Consider the following 17,676-nt stretch of genomic DNA (forward strand, 5'->3'; position numbering starts at 1 on the left):
CATTAAAAATAAATGATCGATTGATAAATTCTGTTTTCCTGTATTTCTTATACCACTAACATGTATGATAATTGTAAATAAGAATGTCAATATTGAAAAAAAAATAACTATCTATTCTATCTAACAATAACAAACAGAAACACTAGACATGAAACTCGTCACTTTGACGAGTTAGTTATCCGCACCACGACAAACGCCACGTGCACGTCATACGTTGGAATATTGCACACAGATAAAGATTATGGCATTATGACAAGAACTGAAGAATATGATATGCTGTTAGTGCTGAATTCTGTCAATTTTGTGTCATATAGTATATACATGCAAACACTACAGTATAATCTGTATACATATTACATACAGTGTAGAATAGGTGAAATTACGGGACCCGCCATTTATTCCAATTTTTAACATGGCGACGGTATCAAAATGAAACACTTAGATAGCAATTTCAGAAGGAAATTATCTTAGGAACAACATATTAACGTGTAGAAGAAATTTGAATACGTAAAATATAGATGCGCACCCTTTTAAATGTGATGAACTATTACGCAAAATATGAAAATACAACTTTTTTTATTCAACTGGCCATATGATGACGTCACAACATCCGATTGGCAAAATGTTTACATGAATTCGTATCTACAATCCAATAGCTTCCAGAAAACGTTTTAATCGTGATTATCACATTTTATTCCTACGAGCTATTACAGAATAAAATTTACTGTAAAGATGAAATTAATGACCCACGTAATTGAAATTTTTAGGCATGATGACGTCATAAAAATTAAAATATTTTTATCTCATGCTAAAGAAAGTTGATTGACCTACACAATATATAAATGTAGGAGAAAAAGGAATACAGATAAGCGTGATGCGCTCCATTGAATGTGATGAGCAATAACGAAACAGACAAAAATCCTATATTTTACATTCGTGTGGCCATACGATGACGTCACAATGTTTTTTTTAGCCTTATCGATGCATGATCCGTTATCTACAACTCATCAACTTCTAGATTTTGTAATAAAAATAAACGGTTCACGGTTTACTTTAGAAACTATGACTGTTTAAAAAAAGACAAAATTTTGACGATTTTTTAAGCTTTTTCATAAAAAACGCGCATGAAATGTTTAATTCAACGTGTTCGTATGGCGTTATTTAAATTGGAAAAGGTCTAAATTGTTTTCAAAATTACTAGGAAAGGCTTGAAAAATATAATTCAATTCGTAAATGCCCATATATTGTCAAAGTTATGAAATGTTATGTGTACACATTTTAGAGAAACGCGATCCACAAAAAGGAAGGATGGAAAGAAGAATAATACAGAAAAAAACTGTTGATCTCATACAATAACAAGGAGTTATCCGCTTGGTATACCAAGCGGATAACTAATTATTATTGTCTTATATAAGTCAAAAATGCTCTCCAGGTGGAATGCCATCCTGAGATGAGTAGTAGTAATTAGTACAGTCTTCTTTTTTATTTTTTATTGAATTAAACAATCATATCTTAATGGAGATTCATGTCCTAAATTTAGGTAGTTTTCTGACCTGTGTCTTTTTGAATTTTGATTGTATTTTAAAATTGTACATACATTAGCATGTTGAACATTACCTTTGTATATATGTTGGTGTAGGGATTCTGCTGTAATTTTTCTTTTAAATTTGTTCTTTCTTTTTCGTATTTATATGGTGTTGGATTATTTTGTAATATCTACACTCTACAATGTCTACATCTACAGTTAAGTTGTCGATTCATCAAATTCTACAACTAAACCACTCGTCGAACACGTTTAATACAGTACCTGCGGAGACTATACACATCATTTTTTTATTTCATTATTTTTAAATTAATTTAATAACTTTATACGTATTTATTTTTTCATAATTTTCTATTTACAAGTAATTTATAAAGGCAATCTCGTCACAAGATTCACATCTTTTTGGGATCTGCCTTGGTCCATTTTCTTCTTTATCTCTTGCCATTGTTGTTTTTTGTTACTTTTTGTCTTTTGGACGTTAATAAATGTTCTTTGAATTGAATTGAAAATAATTAAATTATTTGGAATTATCTAGCATCCATTGTTAATCGTCGACAAAAGCAGGCACAGTGAATACTGTAAACATGACAAAGGTTGATCGTCGCAAATCGAAAGCTAGTAATATAATACGATGTCAACTCTTCCCATTGGCTATATCTTTTTGTATACGATTCTCTAGATGTACAATCACCGCGGTCTTGTAGGTATAATTGACTAAACGTCAACGTTCAAGATGACCTGACATTTAATATCGAATTCTCATTCCAAAATATATCACTAAATAAACATTAATATCATATATTGCTACTCTTGAGTGTTGCGACTTGTAAGCCAGGTTTAGTTATGTTTTTGACACCACCAATAAGGAACGACATTATCATGCTTTACGCGAACACAAGAAGACTGCTTGGCTCACGTATCAATTATACACAATTTAACCGCCGATTATTTTATAATATATAATTTTCTATAAACGTTTGGACAGTGGCGTAACGCAGAGGCCCCTGGATTAGGAACCATAAGGAGTCCTCCAACGCTAGATGTTTTTAGCCTTTTTCGACATATTTTAATGCCTGTTTTTTCCTCTGGGCACACTCATAAGCCCCTGGGTTTAGCCAGTGAGCGTTCATAGACGTTACACACACACTGCGTTTGGACGAAGCTGCGGTGTAACCCTCTCTACAATGTCTACTACGTCCACTACAGTTTTCGATTCTTCAAATTCTACGACTAAACCGCCCGTCGAACACGTTTGGTACAGTACCTGCGGAGACTATATACATCTGTATATCCTGACAATAGGTTATGCTATTTGTTCGATAATAAACTTATTATTTTTGCTAACAATCGCGAGATCTTCACAGCTTCATACAAAAACAAACGTATTCGTATCAAGCTCAACTATTTCCCGAATTATTTGCTCAGTTATGGGCTGGATGTACATAGGACTGTTTTTATCAAGCGCAATACTATTTGATTTTCAGATTGTTGTTTTATGGGAAAATATGGTGACTATAGAAATAGTTCATATTATAACAATTGCGTTAGACAGATACCTAGCGGTGTTTAAGCCCGTGTTGTATATTAGAATCAACCCAATTCACTATAGACGCATTTGCTATGCACTGTGGCTTGGAATGGCGGCAAACATGTTGTTGGGAATATATTACGAAGAAACTGGACTCGTTACAATGTGCTCCTTGGGTTTAATTACTATAATACCGTCTAGTATTATATATGGTCTCGTCTACAAAACGTTGATCAAAAAAGAAAAACTGTGTACGGAACAAAGTAGGAAGACACGACTTATAAAATCACGCAAAGTTTCACTGACATTATGTCTGGCTGTTACGACAAACATGTGTTTCCTTTTTCCGTATGTCGTTTATATCATCGTTGCCGCCGTTATATCTTCATCGCTCGATTATAAAGATCATTATTCGATTATATATATGTGTTACACGGATTGGTTTTTAATTATGTATTTGGTATGCACGCCTATTGTATTTTGGATACGTTTACCGGTATACCGCAACTGTACAAAAAACGTATTACGTTGTAGACAACGAAGTTTAACGGTTAACCCTTAAAGCGTGTTCCCACTAGAACGCAACGCAACGACGTATTGACGCAAAGTGCTGTATTTCGTAATCACAAGTGGGAACCGACGACGCAACAGTGATGCAAACATCGCAGGTTTGATTTCACGCAGGCGGGGGCAAACACAATTACTGGAAGGGCATTTTCTTACATTGCGTCGATTGCGTTACGCTGCGTCGCTAGTGGGAACCAAGCTTTAAAGCTTGACGCCACCAGAGACGCAACCGCGTTCGCCAACTGTTGCGGCGTTTTGTTATGTCGCGAATTTTTTAACGACAAATTACTATCTATAAAGCACCTTAATACAAAAATCGGTTATACAAATAGTTTAACATAAAATGCATTTAATTACCGTACTTTAGATATTAAACATTAATTACAATTGGATCTGACCTCTTCGATAATTTAAAATCTGATTCTAGTACAAATGGTGTAAACATTTAATTATCCTTAATATCAACATACATTTTAGTACTGTACTAGTCAGTATTAAACATCGTAGTATTTACTTTAAACTTGATTGTCAGTATTGGTATTGAGCTAAATCATAAATCATAGAAATAAGCTTGGTTCCCAATTAAAAAAAACAATGCAATGATGTAAGCGCGCCACGTACAATTTGACCAATCACACCGCGGTGAACAACTGAACTGTCGCTTGTGATTGGTCAACTCACTTGAGTTGTGCCTACGTCATTGCGTTGCGTCCATGTATAAACCAAGCTTTATAAAGAACAGAAATTCATAGTATTTTGACCAAAAGAAACAATGGTTTGGTCAAATTTATAATAGAGTTGAAATTTCTTTTAGAAAAAATTATAGAGCATATTATTAAAAATAAGCAGAAACCATATTGTGGTATTTTTTCTTCATGGTATTATACTACCATATTGATCACATTTTAAAGTGAAACAGAATGAATTTAATAATTTTGTTCAATGTTGGGGAAACAGTTTAAAGTGGTTTTCTTACAAAAGTGGCACAATAATACCATGGAATGAGGAAATTGGCTCAACATACTGTAGGCTTATCAACACTTTTACAACATGCACAGTCAATTTAGTGAACACAATCTTTAAGCTCTGTCTTCACTATCAAACTTTGTGACAAAAAAATGCGATGTGCCCATATATGGACATGATGATGTCATATCGTTACCATATTTGGGCACATCACACTTTTTTTGTTTGATAGCGCAGAGAGCTTTAGATTTTGTTACTACAATTTAGAAACATAGAAATTGCACACGTAATAGTGATAAATAAAGCCCATGATTGGGTCATCATAATATATACAGGACACACACACACACAGTCAGCCAGGCTGGACACCTTATGAGCCGGCACCCGGTTAGCTTCAAACTCAACAAGACCTCTGCAGAGACTGATATTTATAGGTCACAAAGTGTGATTTGAGGCCTAGAAAAATTGTCTACATAAATCCTACTTTTAAGCTAATATTTAGAAAAAAGATATTAGAAACCGTAATATTATATTGAATCTTACTGAAATTTATCCCTAATTATTAATAAAAATGTTATCACACTACTTAACAAATACTGTGTATTATCAAGCTAACCAGGTGCCACCCATAACTACAAATATATTTTCAATTTAGCATTACAAATTTAATAAATAAATCGACAGCCTGTTGTCAATGCCGATGCGTGCTATCCCTACTCCAGCTGCGACTGTATCGTGTGAGTGAGGGCGTCCTGCTGCTACGTGAGCGACTGGTATATGAATAGTAAGAACTGTCAGATCCTGAGGGGCTTGTGACTGGTCTCGAGTATGGTATTGGACGTTTTCTGGCACTGCGAACAAAAATGATAAATTAGGTGTTAGAACATACAGATTGTGAACTTTATACAAAATCACATATGCCTACTGTAATTTCTGGAAATACTTTTACTTTTTATCATATTCTCTTTTAAATAATGTACAAGTAATATGATTTGGCCTTTATTTGTTGTTGCTGTTGCTACTAGATTTTATGGTACTAATCTCACTGCAATACTGTATACATTAATAACTAATACATATGCTACTTTAGCGGTTAAAGCCTGTTTTCCTGTCGACGTTATTCGACGCTATCGTCGTTGATAGTTAACAGTTCAACGACGATCGTTTGAAAACGATCAAGTTGAAATGATAACGATAGCGAGTACCTTTTCCTGTAAATCGTTACCATTTCAATGTTTACGTAGAAGATCGCCGATTATTGTTAACGATAGCGTTGAATAACGTCGACAGGAAAACAGGCTTAATGAATCAATTTTACCTAAAAAATTCCCTATATTCAACTAAACATGCTCTATGTTAGTTAATTCTATACTTTATATTAGTAGTGTGTAAATAGAGAGATAGCTGAATTATTGATTGTGAAATTTAAAAAAAATTAGTTTATCTATATATTTCTGAATAATAGACAGGCATTCAGTATTATTCAACCAATAATTTATAAAATATTAAAAAAATTAACATTGTTAATAGTAAATTATAAATGTGTTATTCAGATTGTTAGCAAAATAATACACCAGTAAAATTAGTATTAAAAGCATGATTTTAAACTGATTGTAGTAGCATTGACAACAAAACAATAAGTAAAGTTATTAGTATGATAATTGTTAGTTATTAAACATGATAATCTGTAAAAACAGTGAAATGCGTTATTTGATTAAATACATAAAAAAAAAGAACTCGGAAACGCTGAAATGATGATTAAATGTTAATAGATAATACTCTAAAAAAACAATATGTGATGAGATCAGTCTTTTACATAAGTAGCAGAATAAGAATGATCAGATTGTTTTCAACAAATTGGAATTGAAAATGTAATACATTAACATTTAGTAAGTGAAGCATAGGAATTGATTAAAGGTACAGGGCGACAGGTACAGGGCGACAGAACAAGCGGATAGAAGGGCGTCCGTCATGAATTTAACACAATAGACTGATTTGATATTTTATTGAAACATTAGTAAAGCTCTATCAACACTACACTAGTTTTAAGTGTGATATGGCCGAATATGGTAGTGATATTCCTAAATATGGTAGTGATATTCCTAAATATGGTAGTGATATTCCTAAATATAGTAGTGATGTGACACAGGTCACAACACATTATTTTGTCACATAAAGTTTGATAGTGTAGACAGAGCCTTAGCTTCTAGATTGTATATAATTGGGAGTATTTAACTTGGGATGACATATGACCTCAACTCAAACACACAATAAATTAATGTGATGTCACAGGTCGTAGGTCATCCCAAATCACTAAAATCCTTAATAAAACAAACACTTCAAATATTCTGTCTAAAGTTATTAATAAACAAAGCAGAAGATTCAAACAAAACATCACAAATACAAACTCTACAAGCTCAAACATAACATCTCTTAAGCTCTGTCTACACTATCAACTAGTTTGACAAAAAAGTGTGATGTGCTCAAATAGGGTAATGATATGCCCAAATATGGTAATGATATGACATAATCATATCCATATATGGGCAAATCACATAAAGTTTGATAGTGTAGACAAAGCTTTAGTTAAAGATTGTTATACATAATGAACACATTTCATTGCATACAATATGAAAACAGACAGTACACTATATTACAGTAAAATAAAACAAATAATCACAATACAGTATAATACCAACAGAGAAACAACACAGTATATCAATAGCGTTGTACAATACCACCATGATCACAAATACTACATTTTAAAGTAAAATGAAAACGTTCATGTAAAGAATGGAAGACATTAGCAAGATAGATAGATGTAAACCATTGATCGCAAACTTTACAGATCAATTAAATAGCAATCAATTTTTCTCTCAATCTATCAATCAATCATCAACCAATCAAGGATCTAATTACACCACACAAAAATTAACGAGGATCGCTAACACTTACTGCGCAATCAGTGTTCTAATTAGCCACATGGCCATGTGGCTGCTTGATTAATGAAGCTATTATTATGACTGGTGAGCATGTACAGATGTTATGCTCTCCTTCTTTGTAGTATGTTTTGCATATTGAAAGTTCCACGACAACATAAAAAATGAGTAATGCAATTTGTTTGAAATAAAAAAAGCCAATATAAACAAAGCAATATATAGAGATATGAAACGGACTAAATAAAATGATTGATGCAACATGGAAAACACCAAAAAATGTGGAAGAGAGAGCAACGTTAACAACACCCAAAAGTATGTTTAAAAAGCTACAAAAAAGCAAGATGCAATAACAAATACAAAGAAGCCACAGATCCCATGCAAAAAAACAAAATTATATTCCATTCTAATGCAATTCAAAGTCTATTCCATGGCATGCATGTAATAGTACAGCAACTATTTAGTTATAGGGACAATGTCAAAATTGTTCTACTTCACTTACTACTGTACATTTTACTCTTTAAGGCCAGTTTACACAGACGAGCGGTAACGGTAAGAAAAAAAAAAGAATCTATTCCTAATGACTATTTATACACAACGCGAAGCAGATATGCGGTATCTGCTCAGGATACAGATTCTACGTGGGACAAGCTACTCGGTTTTCCGCTTACTATTACTGCGTATCTGTGTAAACTGGTCATTCAATTATTAAGGCAGCTTTTCTTGGTAAACATACACACTGTATATGCAGTTCTGCAAAAACTAAAATCATGTTTTTCTAGTTGAAATAATATAGAATAATTTTGACATGATCACTAATAATTTAATATGAAAACTCATTCTACACGGCAACGTCATCTAGCAATGTTTTAACGACGTGTGATAATCTGTGCCATTCCATACTGGCACCCTGTGTAATGTATTAACATGGGTTTGCTGTTGTGAAACCATATCATATTGTCATGCTCAGCTGATGTTCACATGAGATGTTTTTTTATGAATCAAAATTACGTCAAGAACACACAATGTATTGTGCTATCATAATAGGTATGGAATGTGAACTGAAGGTAATTGCACCAATTTTAGTGTACCTACAGTAATACCAATTGTCGTAATAATTAAACGATAAGGGTTTAATAACACAAGACAAAGATAATGGCTGTATTAAGGAAAATTATCACTTTTATATGTTGTTATTCGAAAATGTTTTCTCAATGGAGAGAACTTCTCTTAGATTAATTGTTTGCTATTAATTTGTTTAATTTTGCTGTTTAAATTTGTTTATGAAAATCAAATTCCTTTTAATTCTGAAACAATATCAATCAATCAATCAATCAGACTTATATAGCGCCGGTATCCATAAAGGTGCTAAACAAAGTTAAACAGGAAATTAGATATGAATTGAATTTGAATTAGATTTGGTTAATGTGTTGACCTATAGGAACAATAAGCTTATAGGGTTCTAGATCCAAGGAGATGGGTCATATATATTACTGAGTACAATATTTGCAAGTTTAATATTCATTTAAGAAAACCAAGAAAACGATAAAATTAATAAGAAATAAATTGTCAGGACTACTGCAGCGTATGTTATATTTCTAAAAGCGGGTAGTGAAATGCATTGTTGGTAATCTAGTGTCCGACTTAGACCTTAGTGAATAAATTAGAATATGTGTTAGTAAACAACAATATCAAGCTATGACAAATAGTAAATTTCACAGATAACAATATTATTAATGTAAATGTTGTATCTAAAATCAATATTTCAGATGCAAAGTCAACCTTTGATTTGGAATATTTGCAGATTATATATATATTACTTTTCTTTCTTGTTATACTATTTTTTTGGAAATTAAAATGGTTTATTAAAAAAAGTAAAAAAAAAATATAGTTTCTCATATGGATAGCTGACAGATAGATAGCTACAGTTGTAGGTACCAACATTAGGTGCCACAGTCCTTTATACAAGCATAGGAAAATAAATGTTGATTGAATATAAAACAAAGCATTGTCACTGGGATGTTTTAGAATTGTGTCTATTGCTTATCATCATCTAATTATTAATCTTTGCTCATTCAATTTCTTATTAATGATTGACAGATGACAATACAAGATGATGGCAAAGAAGACGATAGTTCATTAAACATTGACTGCACAATTTATTGATTGTTATTATTATCTGTGTTTAACAATTTGTTTCACTATAGCTTGAAATTGTTATATATGTTATATATATATATTTATATATCTTCTACATTAGTGGAACAAAGAGAAAGGGTTTTGAGGGACAATATGCAAATTGATGTTAGAGAGAAATATGGTGACATTAGCGAGAAATTTGATGACATTAGGGAGAAATTTGATTACATTAGAGAGAAATTTGATGACAGCGAGAAATGTACAAAGGAACTTCTCAGTAAATAATCAATGTAGAGATATATACATATATATTTTAAAACATAGCCTTATATGTAGCTGAATGTGAGATTGCATTTAGATGCTTAAAACAAGCTGTCATACACACTGATGCGATGGCTCAACGTCTGTAGTAGTCCCGGTTCTCTTCACGGTGATCCCTGCGATCGGGAGAATGATGGCGATCTCGATGATCACGAGATGAGTAATCTCGTGAGGAGTGCACATGGCTACGGTGCTCACGACCCCTATATCTGTCAGGTGATCTTGAAAAAATGGTTTGCAAAAATACATTTATATGCATATATATTATTCACAATTGTTTACCAAACATTGATAAAATAAAAGTATATCTACCATCGAATTAATCTTTTCATTCACCAATTCCCAATATTTTGGGGTTGATAGAATTAAAAGATTATCACCATGACTACTAAATGATAATTACATGATAAAAATATTAAAAATCATAAATTTATTGCAACATTAAAACTTAAAAAGCCATTATAAAATTTCCACCATGACAAAATGATTTCCCAAAAAATATAATTCAACATATCATGCTTAAAAATGGCGGACTCATGCATTCGATAATGAATAAAAACACGAACAAAAATTTGCTTATATTTAAATTTAACTATCAACATTTAAAGAAGACTGCCTTACAACACAAACATTGAACAAGTTTAAGTTGTGCTTTCATCTTTATACACTGCAAGTATACGTTACCATATATTGCCTTCATCCTTATTTTTCTGAAAGCAGATACTTGGGAAAAATCAATTTGTTTATATATTTATCAACATCTTTTCAGATGTGATCTGTACCTTGTTATTCTACGGGCATCTAAAAAGCTGGGCGAGTCCCGTCGTTTGCGGATTGGAGACCACTGCTTGCCGTTTTCTTTGCTGTTACTACGTGAATGCCTTCGTTTTTCCTTGTCTTGTGAGTATGATCTTGAACGACGATAAGTTGGGCTGAAGAAGAAAACAAACTTTAATTAAATATAACAAGATAAGTAGTAAGCGCAATAATTTTTATATATTTCAGGTGATGATATTTTTTTGGGATAGAGTTACTTGTGGTAAACTGCATTCACAGTTGAATACAGTTATTAATGGTTAACATAAAAATCACTGAACAAAAACTTTTTGAACTCTTCAATTCCAGAAATTTAAAGACTGTATTATTTCGTTATTTCATAATAGAATGATACACATACCTATTGCTTCTAGAACGAGAGAAGCTTCTGGACTTTGAACGTCTACTGGGGCTATCAGAATGTCCGCGAGACCTGTAAATAATAATTAAACACAGGTAAAAAAGATTTAATTCAAATACAGAACAAAATAAATCAAAGCATTTTATTACCATAGAAACTACTGACCTATGCTTCTTGCGAGGTGTATGACTACGACTATGTGATCGGCTTGACTCGGACGAGTAATCGGACACGGGTGAACGGGATTTGTGCTTTCTTCTCCTCTCATCAGATTTGTTGTAATCATGATGCTCCTTTCTGCGGGATCTTTTGGATGACTGCGATTTTTGATGATCGGAAGTGTGGTCTACCTCGTGGGCAGAATCAGCGGCAGATTCAGACTCGTCATCGTTTCTATGATGTTTTCTAAAGATACAATAAACAACAACAAATTATACATTTGATTGATTGTATCTGAATATAATATATTAAACACCTCAGATAAATATATAGCAGTAAGTGTCTATGTTGAATACAGCAAGTGTCGAAGTTGAATATAGTAAGTGTCTAAGTTGAATATAGTAAGTGTCTAAGTTGAATATAGTAAGTGTCTAAGTTGAATACATGTGTCTAAGTTGAATACAGTAAGTGTCTAAGTTGAATACAGTAAGTGTCTAAGTTGAATTCAGTAAGTGTCTAAGTTGAATACAGTAAGTGTCTAAGTTGAATACAGTAAGTGTCTAAGTTGAATACAGTAAGTGTCTAAGTTGGATACAGTAAGTGTCTAAGTTGGATACAGTAAGTGTCTAAGTTGAATACAGTAAGTGTCTAAGTTGAATACAGTAAGTGTCTAAGTTGAATACAGTAAGTGTCTAAGTTGAATACAGTAAGTGTCTAAGTTGAATACAGTAAGTGTCTAAGTTGAATACAGTAAGTGTCTAAGTTGAATACAGTAAGTGTCTAAGTTGAATACAGTAAGTGTCTAAGTTGAATACAGTAAGTGTCTAAGTTGAATACAGTAAGTGTCTAAGTTGGATACAGTAAGTGTCTAAGTTGAATACAGTAAGTGTCTAAGTTGAATACAGTAAGTGTCTAAGTTGAATACAGTAAGTGTCTAAGTTGAATACAGTAAGTGTCTAAGTTGAATACAGTAAGTGTCTAAGTTGAATACAGTAAGTGTCTAAGTTGAATACAGTAAGTATCTAAGTTGAATACAGTAAGTGTCTAAGTTGAATACAGAAAGTGTCTAAGTTGAATACAGTAAGTTGGTAAGTTGAATACAGTAAGTGTCTAAGTTGAATACAGTAAGTGTCTAAGTTGAATACAGTAAGTGTCTAAGTTGATTACAGAAAGTGTCTAAGTTACTCATGTTATTTAAATTATTTATATATTCATCGAGCAGATACTAGTATTTGATTGAATGCTCACATGTAAACAATACATTTAAATATTCTCTTTGAAACAATTATTTCCATTTTGCCATAACAATTTTATATCTTAATTCACTGATTTTTACACAAACTGATCACATGAAATAAAAAAAAATACTAGTGCTTGAATTTTAAAGTAAAAATATATCCATCCATCATTTTAAAAGTATAAATAATCATTTTTGTAAAAGTAAATGTTTTCCACTGACGCCAAAGAAATGTGATGCTTGTAGGCGACTGTTTTGGAAATTGCTTGAAGGAATTTACATAATGACGTGCAAGTTTATTAGGAATTTGAGAATTCATTTAATCAGCATTCATTAAATTATGAAATGTCAAGTGTATTAATGTTCTTACCTTCTATGGCTTCTATGCTTTTTACTTCTATGTGATCTGAAATAAAAATTTCAAAAGTAATATTATTATATAATGGGTTTATCATAAAAAATAATAACTAGTCTATATAAATACGTAGTAAGCTACTAAGAAAAAAAAACATAAAACCTTAATTTACTGAATCTAGATTTGATGTAAAAACAACATAAAGATTTATTTCGTATGTTTATCTAGGTACTTTTTTTTATTTCTACTAACATCATGCACTATGATATGTATATACTGACTATTTCTATTTAAATGTGTCAAATTTTGTTTCTAATATACCAACAACTACAGTACTGAATAGGGTATGAGGTCACCTAAAACATGGATCAATGAGGGGTATGTACAGTACTGACTAGGGTATGAGGTCACCTAAAACATGGATCAATGAGGGGTATGTACAGTACTGACTAGGGTATGTACAGTACTGACTAGGGTATGAGGTCACCTAAAACATGGATCAATGAGGGGTATGTACAGTACTGACTAGGGTATGAGGTCACCTAAAACATGGATCAATGAGGGGTATGTACAGTACTGACTAGGGTATGAGGTCACCTAAAACATGGATCAATGAGGGGTATGTACAGTACTGACTAGGGTATGAGGTCACCTAAAACATGGATCAATGAGGGGTATGTACAGTACTGACTAGGGTATGAGGTCACCTAAAACATGGATCAATGAGGGGTATGTACAGTACTGACTAGGGTATGAGGTCACCTAAAACATGGATCAATGAGGGGTATGTACAGTACTGACTAGGGTATGAGGTCACCTAAAACATGGATCAATGAGGGGTATGTAAACCTTTGTCTACACATCAAACTATGTTGACAAAAAAAGTGTGATGTGCCCAAATATGGTAGTGATATGACATCATCACGCTCATATATGGGCACATCACATTTTTTTTGTCGCATAAAGTTTGATAGTGTAGACAGAGCTTTAGAGGATCAAAAATAAGTAGAGTGACCTATAAATAATAATAATTTATTATGAATTTGGAAGACTGGCTTACTGTATATACCAGAGTGGGCTTATATTTGAAATATAAAAAGGATGGGCCTATACCTGGGTCAGTAAAGTAATAAAGAAAGTGAGATGAGTTTAATGCCCAGGGGGGGGGGGGGACCCATCAAAAACAAACACACATACATAGAATACAGTTAGAATAGAAATACCAAATACCAAAAACCATAGATAAAGCTCTGTCTACACTATCAAACTTTATGCGACAAAAAAATGTGATGTGCCCATATGGACATGATGATGTCATATCACTACCACATTTGGGCATATCACTACCATATTTGGGCACATTACACTTTTTTGATAGTGTAGACAGAGCTTTGAGATAGAGTAAAGTGCAAAGACAGCAAGTTTAATTAGGATGCTTGTTGGATTGTTTTGATGTTAAAGTTTCATTAGTATCAATATCATTCTACAGTGCATTCACATGAATCCTTTATCACATAGTACAGTCACACCATTTTCCCTAACTAATGTCATTTATTGATTATACATATTTTTTGTTAGTATCGATAAAACTATACTAGTAATAATAATATAATGGTTACTTTAATTTGAACAATCGTTTCAATTTAACAATTTTGATAAAATTTATAAATCATATCACCGGTTAATAATTTAATTTGTAATTTTTTTACAAATGTAACATCACCATATTTGTTTAACAAAATTTGGTTGAAATATATTGAAGCATTAATCAATATAATTTTTTTTCCGTTTATTTATTCTACAACAATCTAGGGATTACGTTGGCAGAACAACGCCATAACACATTGTGTCCGCAACCAATAAAATTGTTATTGGTTTTACAATGGATAGAGAATTTTTGTACTCTGTATTATTTTTTCAAAAATAAAAGATGAAATGAATATAGAAAACTAAGTTGATTAGTAGAATTTACTCAAATGAAATTATATTTGAATAAAAGTGTGCAAAAGTTTATTTATTTTATGTGAAATAATTTAAATTTGTATAAGTAAGAATAATGATTGATTGGAATTATGGTTGTAATTTCAACTTACTTATGTGGTTTACTGTTGTGTGTAGAACTCTCAATCCTAGGAGAAAAAGTCCAAAAAATATAATATTAAGCACCAAACAAAAACAAAACTACTTTTAGTTAAGAAATAATTTTTAAACCTGACTGGATATAAACTTAAAAGTTTGCTGTTAGGCTGTATGATGGATGGGATGAACTGAAGCAGACAATAAAGAAATGAAAAAAAAGGAAGGACTAAAAGATGATGTCATGCTAAATTACACATTTTGTATTAAAGTGTTCTTCTTTATTTTTGAGCAAACACAAAAGTTCGTAAAAATGAATTTGGGCAAAATGTTTCCATTAAATTTTAATGAACATGTAGTTTCAATACATTATCTTGTTATTTTTATGTTTCATGCTTGGCAATCATGCAAAAAAATATCCCTACAATTGAAGGTCAGAGGTTGTGACCTCCAACCAACAAAATCATGTGACAGAAAAACAAATAAACATATGACACCTTTACATGTTTTTGTCCAATCCTAGACTACACACAAAATACTGACAAATTAATATACGTTCCACCATCTATTAAGTATAATGCTTAATCAATATTCAGGTGGTTAAGTACAATACTTAATCAAATTCCAGGTGGATCTTTAAAAAATGTAAATTCAAATAATAATCTTAATTTAGATATAATATTGTGATTTTGTTTTAATCTGTATTAATGATAAACTTTTGAGTTCATGACAGCAGATGTAAATGAAATGATTTCAATTTCTTAATAATCGTTTAAATTTGTAGATAAAGAAAGATTAAAAATAAAACGCAAACAATACAAGAACTTAGCTTACATTTAAACCTTGATGTATGTTTCCAGAATGCAGAATGTTACAAAGTAATTGAATTTGAAATTTTAAATTAAAATCTTTGGTGTAAAAACGAGGACACATTTAAATAAACAAAGAAGTATACAATGTTGCAATTTATCAAGTAATGTCGATATATTTACAATATTCATATGTAAAAATTTGTACCTCAATTTTTAGAAAGCTATAATAACAATTCATGAAAAAAAAACAAGATGTTAATTGAGTTAAAGATAATTGCATTTTACAAAAGAATGTCAAGCAGAATGTACACATAATACTTGCACCTCTTCCTACCTGTGTACATTTTTTTAATTTTTTCGAGCAATGAAATTAATACTAAAAAAATCATTCATTGTTACAAACTGCCTGTAATGAGATTAGAATATTTGAAATACAATATTATTAATATTTAAATTGTATTTTTTAAAGGATCATTCCATTATTGAAGCAGGATAAATTCTGATCACAATAATGGAATATCCCATGTTTAGTAAATGCTAGAATACTTTTAGTTCTGGAATAATTCAATAACTCTACATATCACCATGTTGGTGGTACATAAAGAATAAGAATCATATAATTACTTTTGGTTGCCAAATCATAAATTTGTCTGTGAATCAATTAATCTGTCCACTCAATACAGGCAGTATATTTCTATGCAAATACCATTGATCATTATAACACAAACAGTAACCCACAGTGAATTAAAAGAAGGATGAAAAGCATGTTAAGAGCTCAGTGGAGTAGTAGGGTGATAGATAAATAAAAAAAAAAGAAGAAAACCAAAATCACGGCAAACTACACAACACGGTTTGACATCAATAAAAGGAATGAAACGAGAAATAACATATAATTATCATGCATACAATGTGATAAACATGAAAAGAGATATACCAATAATGCGTGGTAGTACAGTAGTACTAAGACAATCTGTAGAGTAGTGACAATAGGGGGTGTGGTTCAATAGCATGATACCACGCCAAGACAAAAACCAACAGAGCATAACAATCGTCTGCACATGTCTATCATAAACCAATAATTTGCATTTTTCATCCTTTTGGTAATAAACTAAGTACATCAAATTTGGCATAGATGATTATAATGTAGTTATCACATTAAATCTCTGACGTCCCTAACAAATTTATTGGCGGCGTCACTCCTGCGAAGCCTTCCTTGCAGGTACTGTACTATACAGACCTTTTGCTAAACCAATAAAAGTAAGAATTTACCGCAAATCAGTTATTTTTATACAATGCTTATTGGTTTTAGAGATGTACTGAGGAATATAATATTCTATTTTTCCGTAGGTTTTTGGCGTCGTTCCATGAAATTGAAAAGTCTGTGAGGAAGCGTTTCAGCTTGTTTGATTTCCAATGAACATGAGAACCGATTTATAGAATACTCTCCAGAATTACAAATGAATAAAAAAAAAATTTAAAAATGTGTGCAGTATGTAAGCTCGGCACACAATTCTCAGTTAGTATTAATGTTACAATGGCTCAATTCTGATTGGACAAGAATACCATTTTGTGAGTGTAGACAATTTTAATAGAAACTATGAATATGTTAGTGTATGATTATCGGCCATCTATCTTATAATAATAGTTATTCCCATAATACTATACTAAAGGTACCTATTATTAGAATGGACACATTTATTACACACATACTAATAATAATAGTACATTAATATTCTAACAATATAATGCCCTATAAACAAAATTCCACAAAATGTTATAGTTTCATTTTTTTAATTAATATATTATTTTACCAAATTACTAAAATAGACATGTCTACAGTCTACTATTCTTACAGTGATG

The 17,676-nt window shown here is 31.7% G+C and overlaps 2 protein-coding genes across 7 annotated transcripts in view; one reads left to right on the forward strand and one right to left on the reverse strand.

The window, feature by feature from the left end:
- The window catches only part of LOC140044524 (THO complex subunit 6 homolog), a 69,024-nt gene that overhangs the window by 18,171 nt on the left and 33,177 nt on the right, over positions 1-17,676 (forward strand). The gene's annotated exons all lie outside the window — the stretch shown is intronic.
- Positions 3,971-17,676, reverse strand: part of LOC140044522 (uncharacterized) — a 37,247-nt gene continuing 23,541 nt past the window's right edge. For 2 of the 6 annotated variants that reach the window (XM_072089064.1, XM_072089061.1), the window contains 6 exons: positions 15,022-15,057; positions 12,944-12,979; positions 11,343-11,582; positions 11,178-11,249; positions 10,783-10,932; positions 3,971-5,455 (listed from right to left, as the gene is read on the reverse strand). In XM_072089064.1, coding sequence (XP_071945165.1) covers positions 5,296-5,455; positions 10,783-10,932; positions 11,178-11,249; positions 11,343-11,582; positions 12,944-12,979; positions 15,022-15,057 — 694 coding nt within the window. In that variant the 3' untranslated portion in view covers positions 3,971-5,295. Of the gene's footprint in view, positions 5,456-10,060; positions 10,222-10,782; positions 10,933-11,177; positions 11,250-11,342; positions 11,583-12,943; positions 12,980-15,021; positions 15,058-17,676 lie in introns of all 6 variants that reach the window. The other 4 variants (XM_072089066.1, XM_072089065.1, XM_072089062.1 and 1 more) reach the window with 3 other exon arrangements.

This window comes from Antedon mediterranea, chromosome 3 (genome assembly GCF_964355755.1).
Source record: "Antedon mediterranea chromosome 3, ecAntMedi1.1, whole genome shotgun sequence".
NCBI classification, from domain to species: domain Eukaryota; kingdom Metazoa; phylum Echinodermata; class Crinoidea; order Comatulida; family Antedonidae; genus Antedon; species Antedon mediterranea.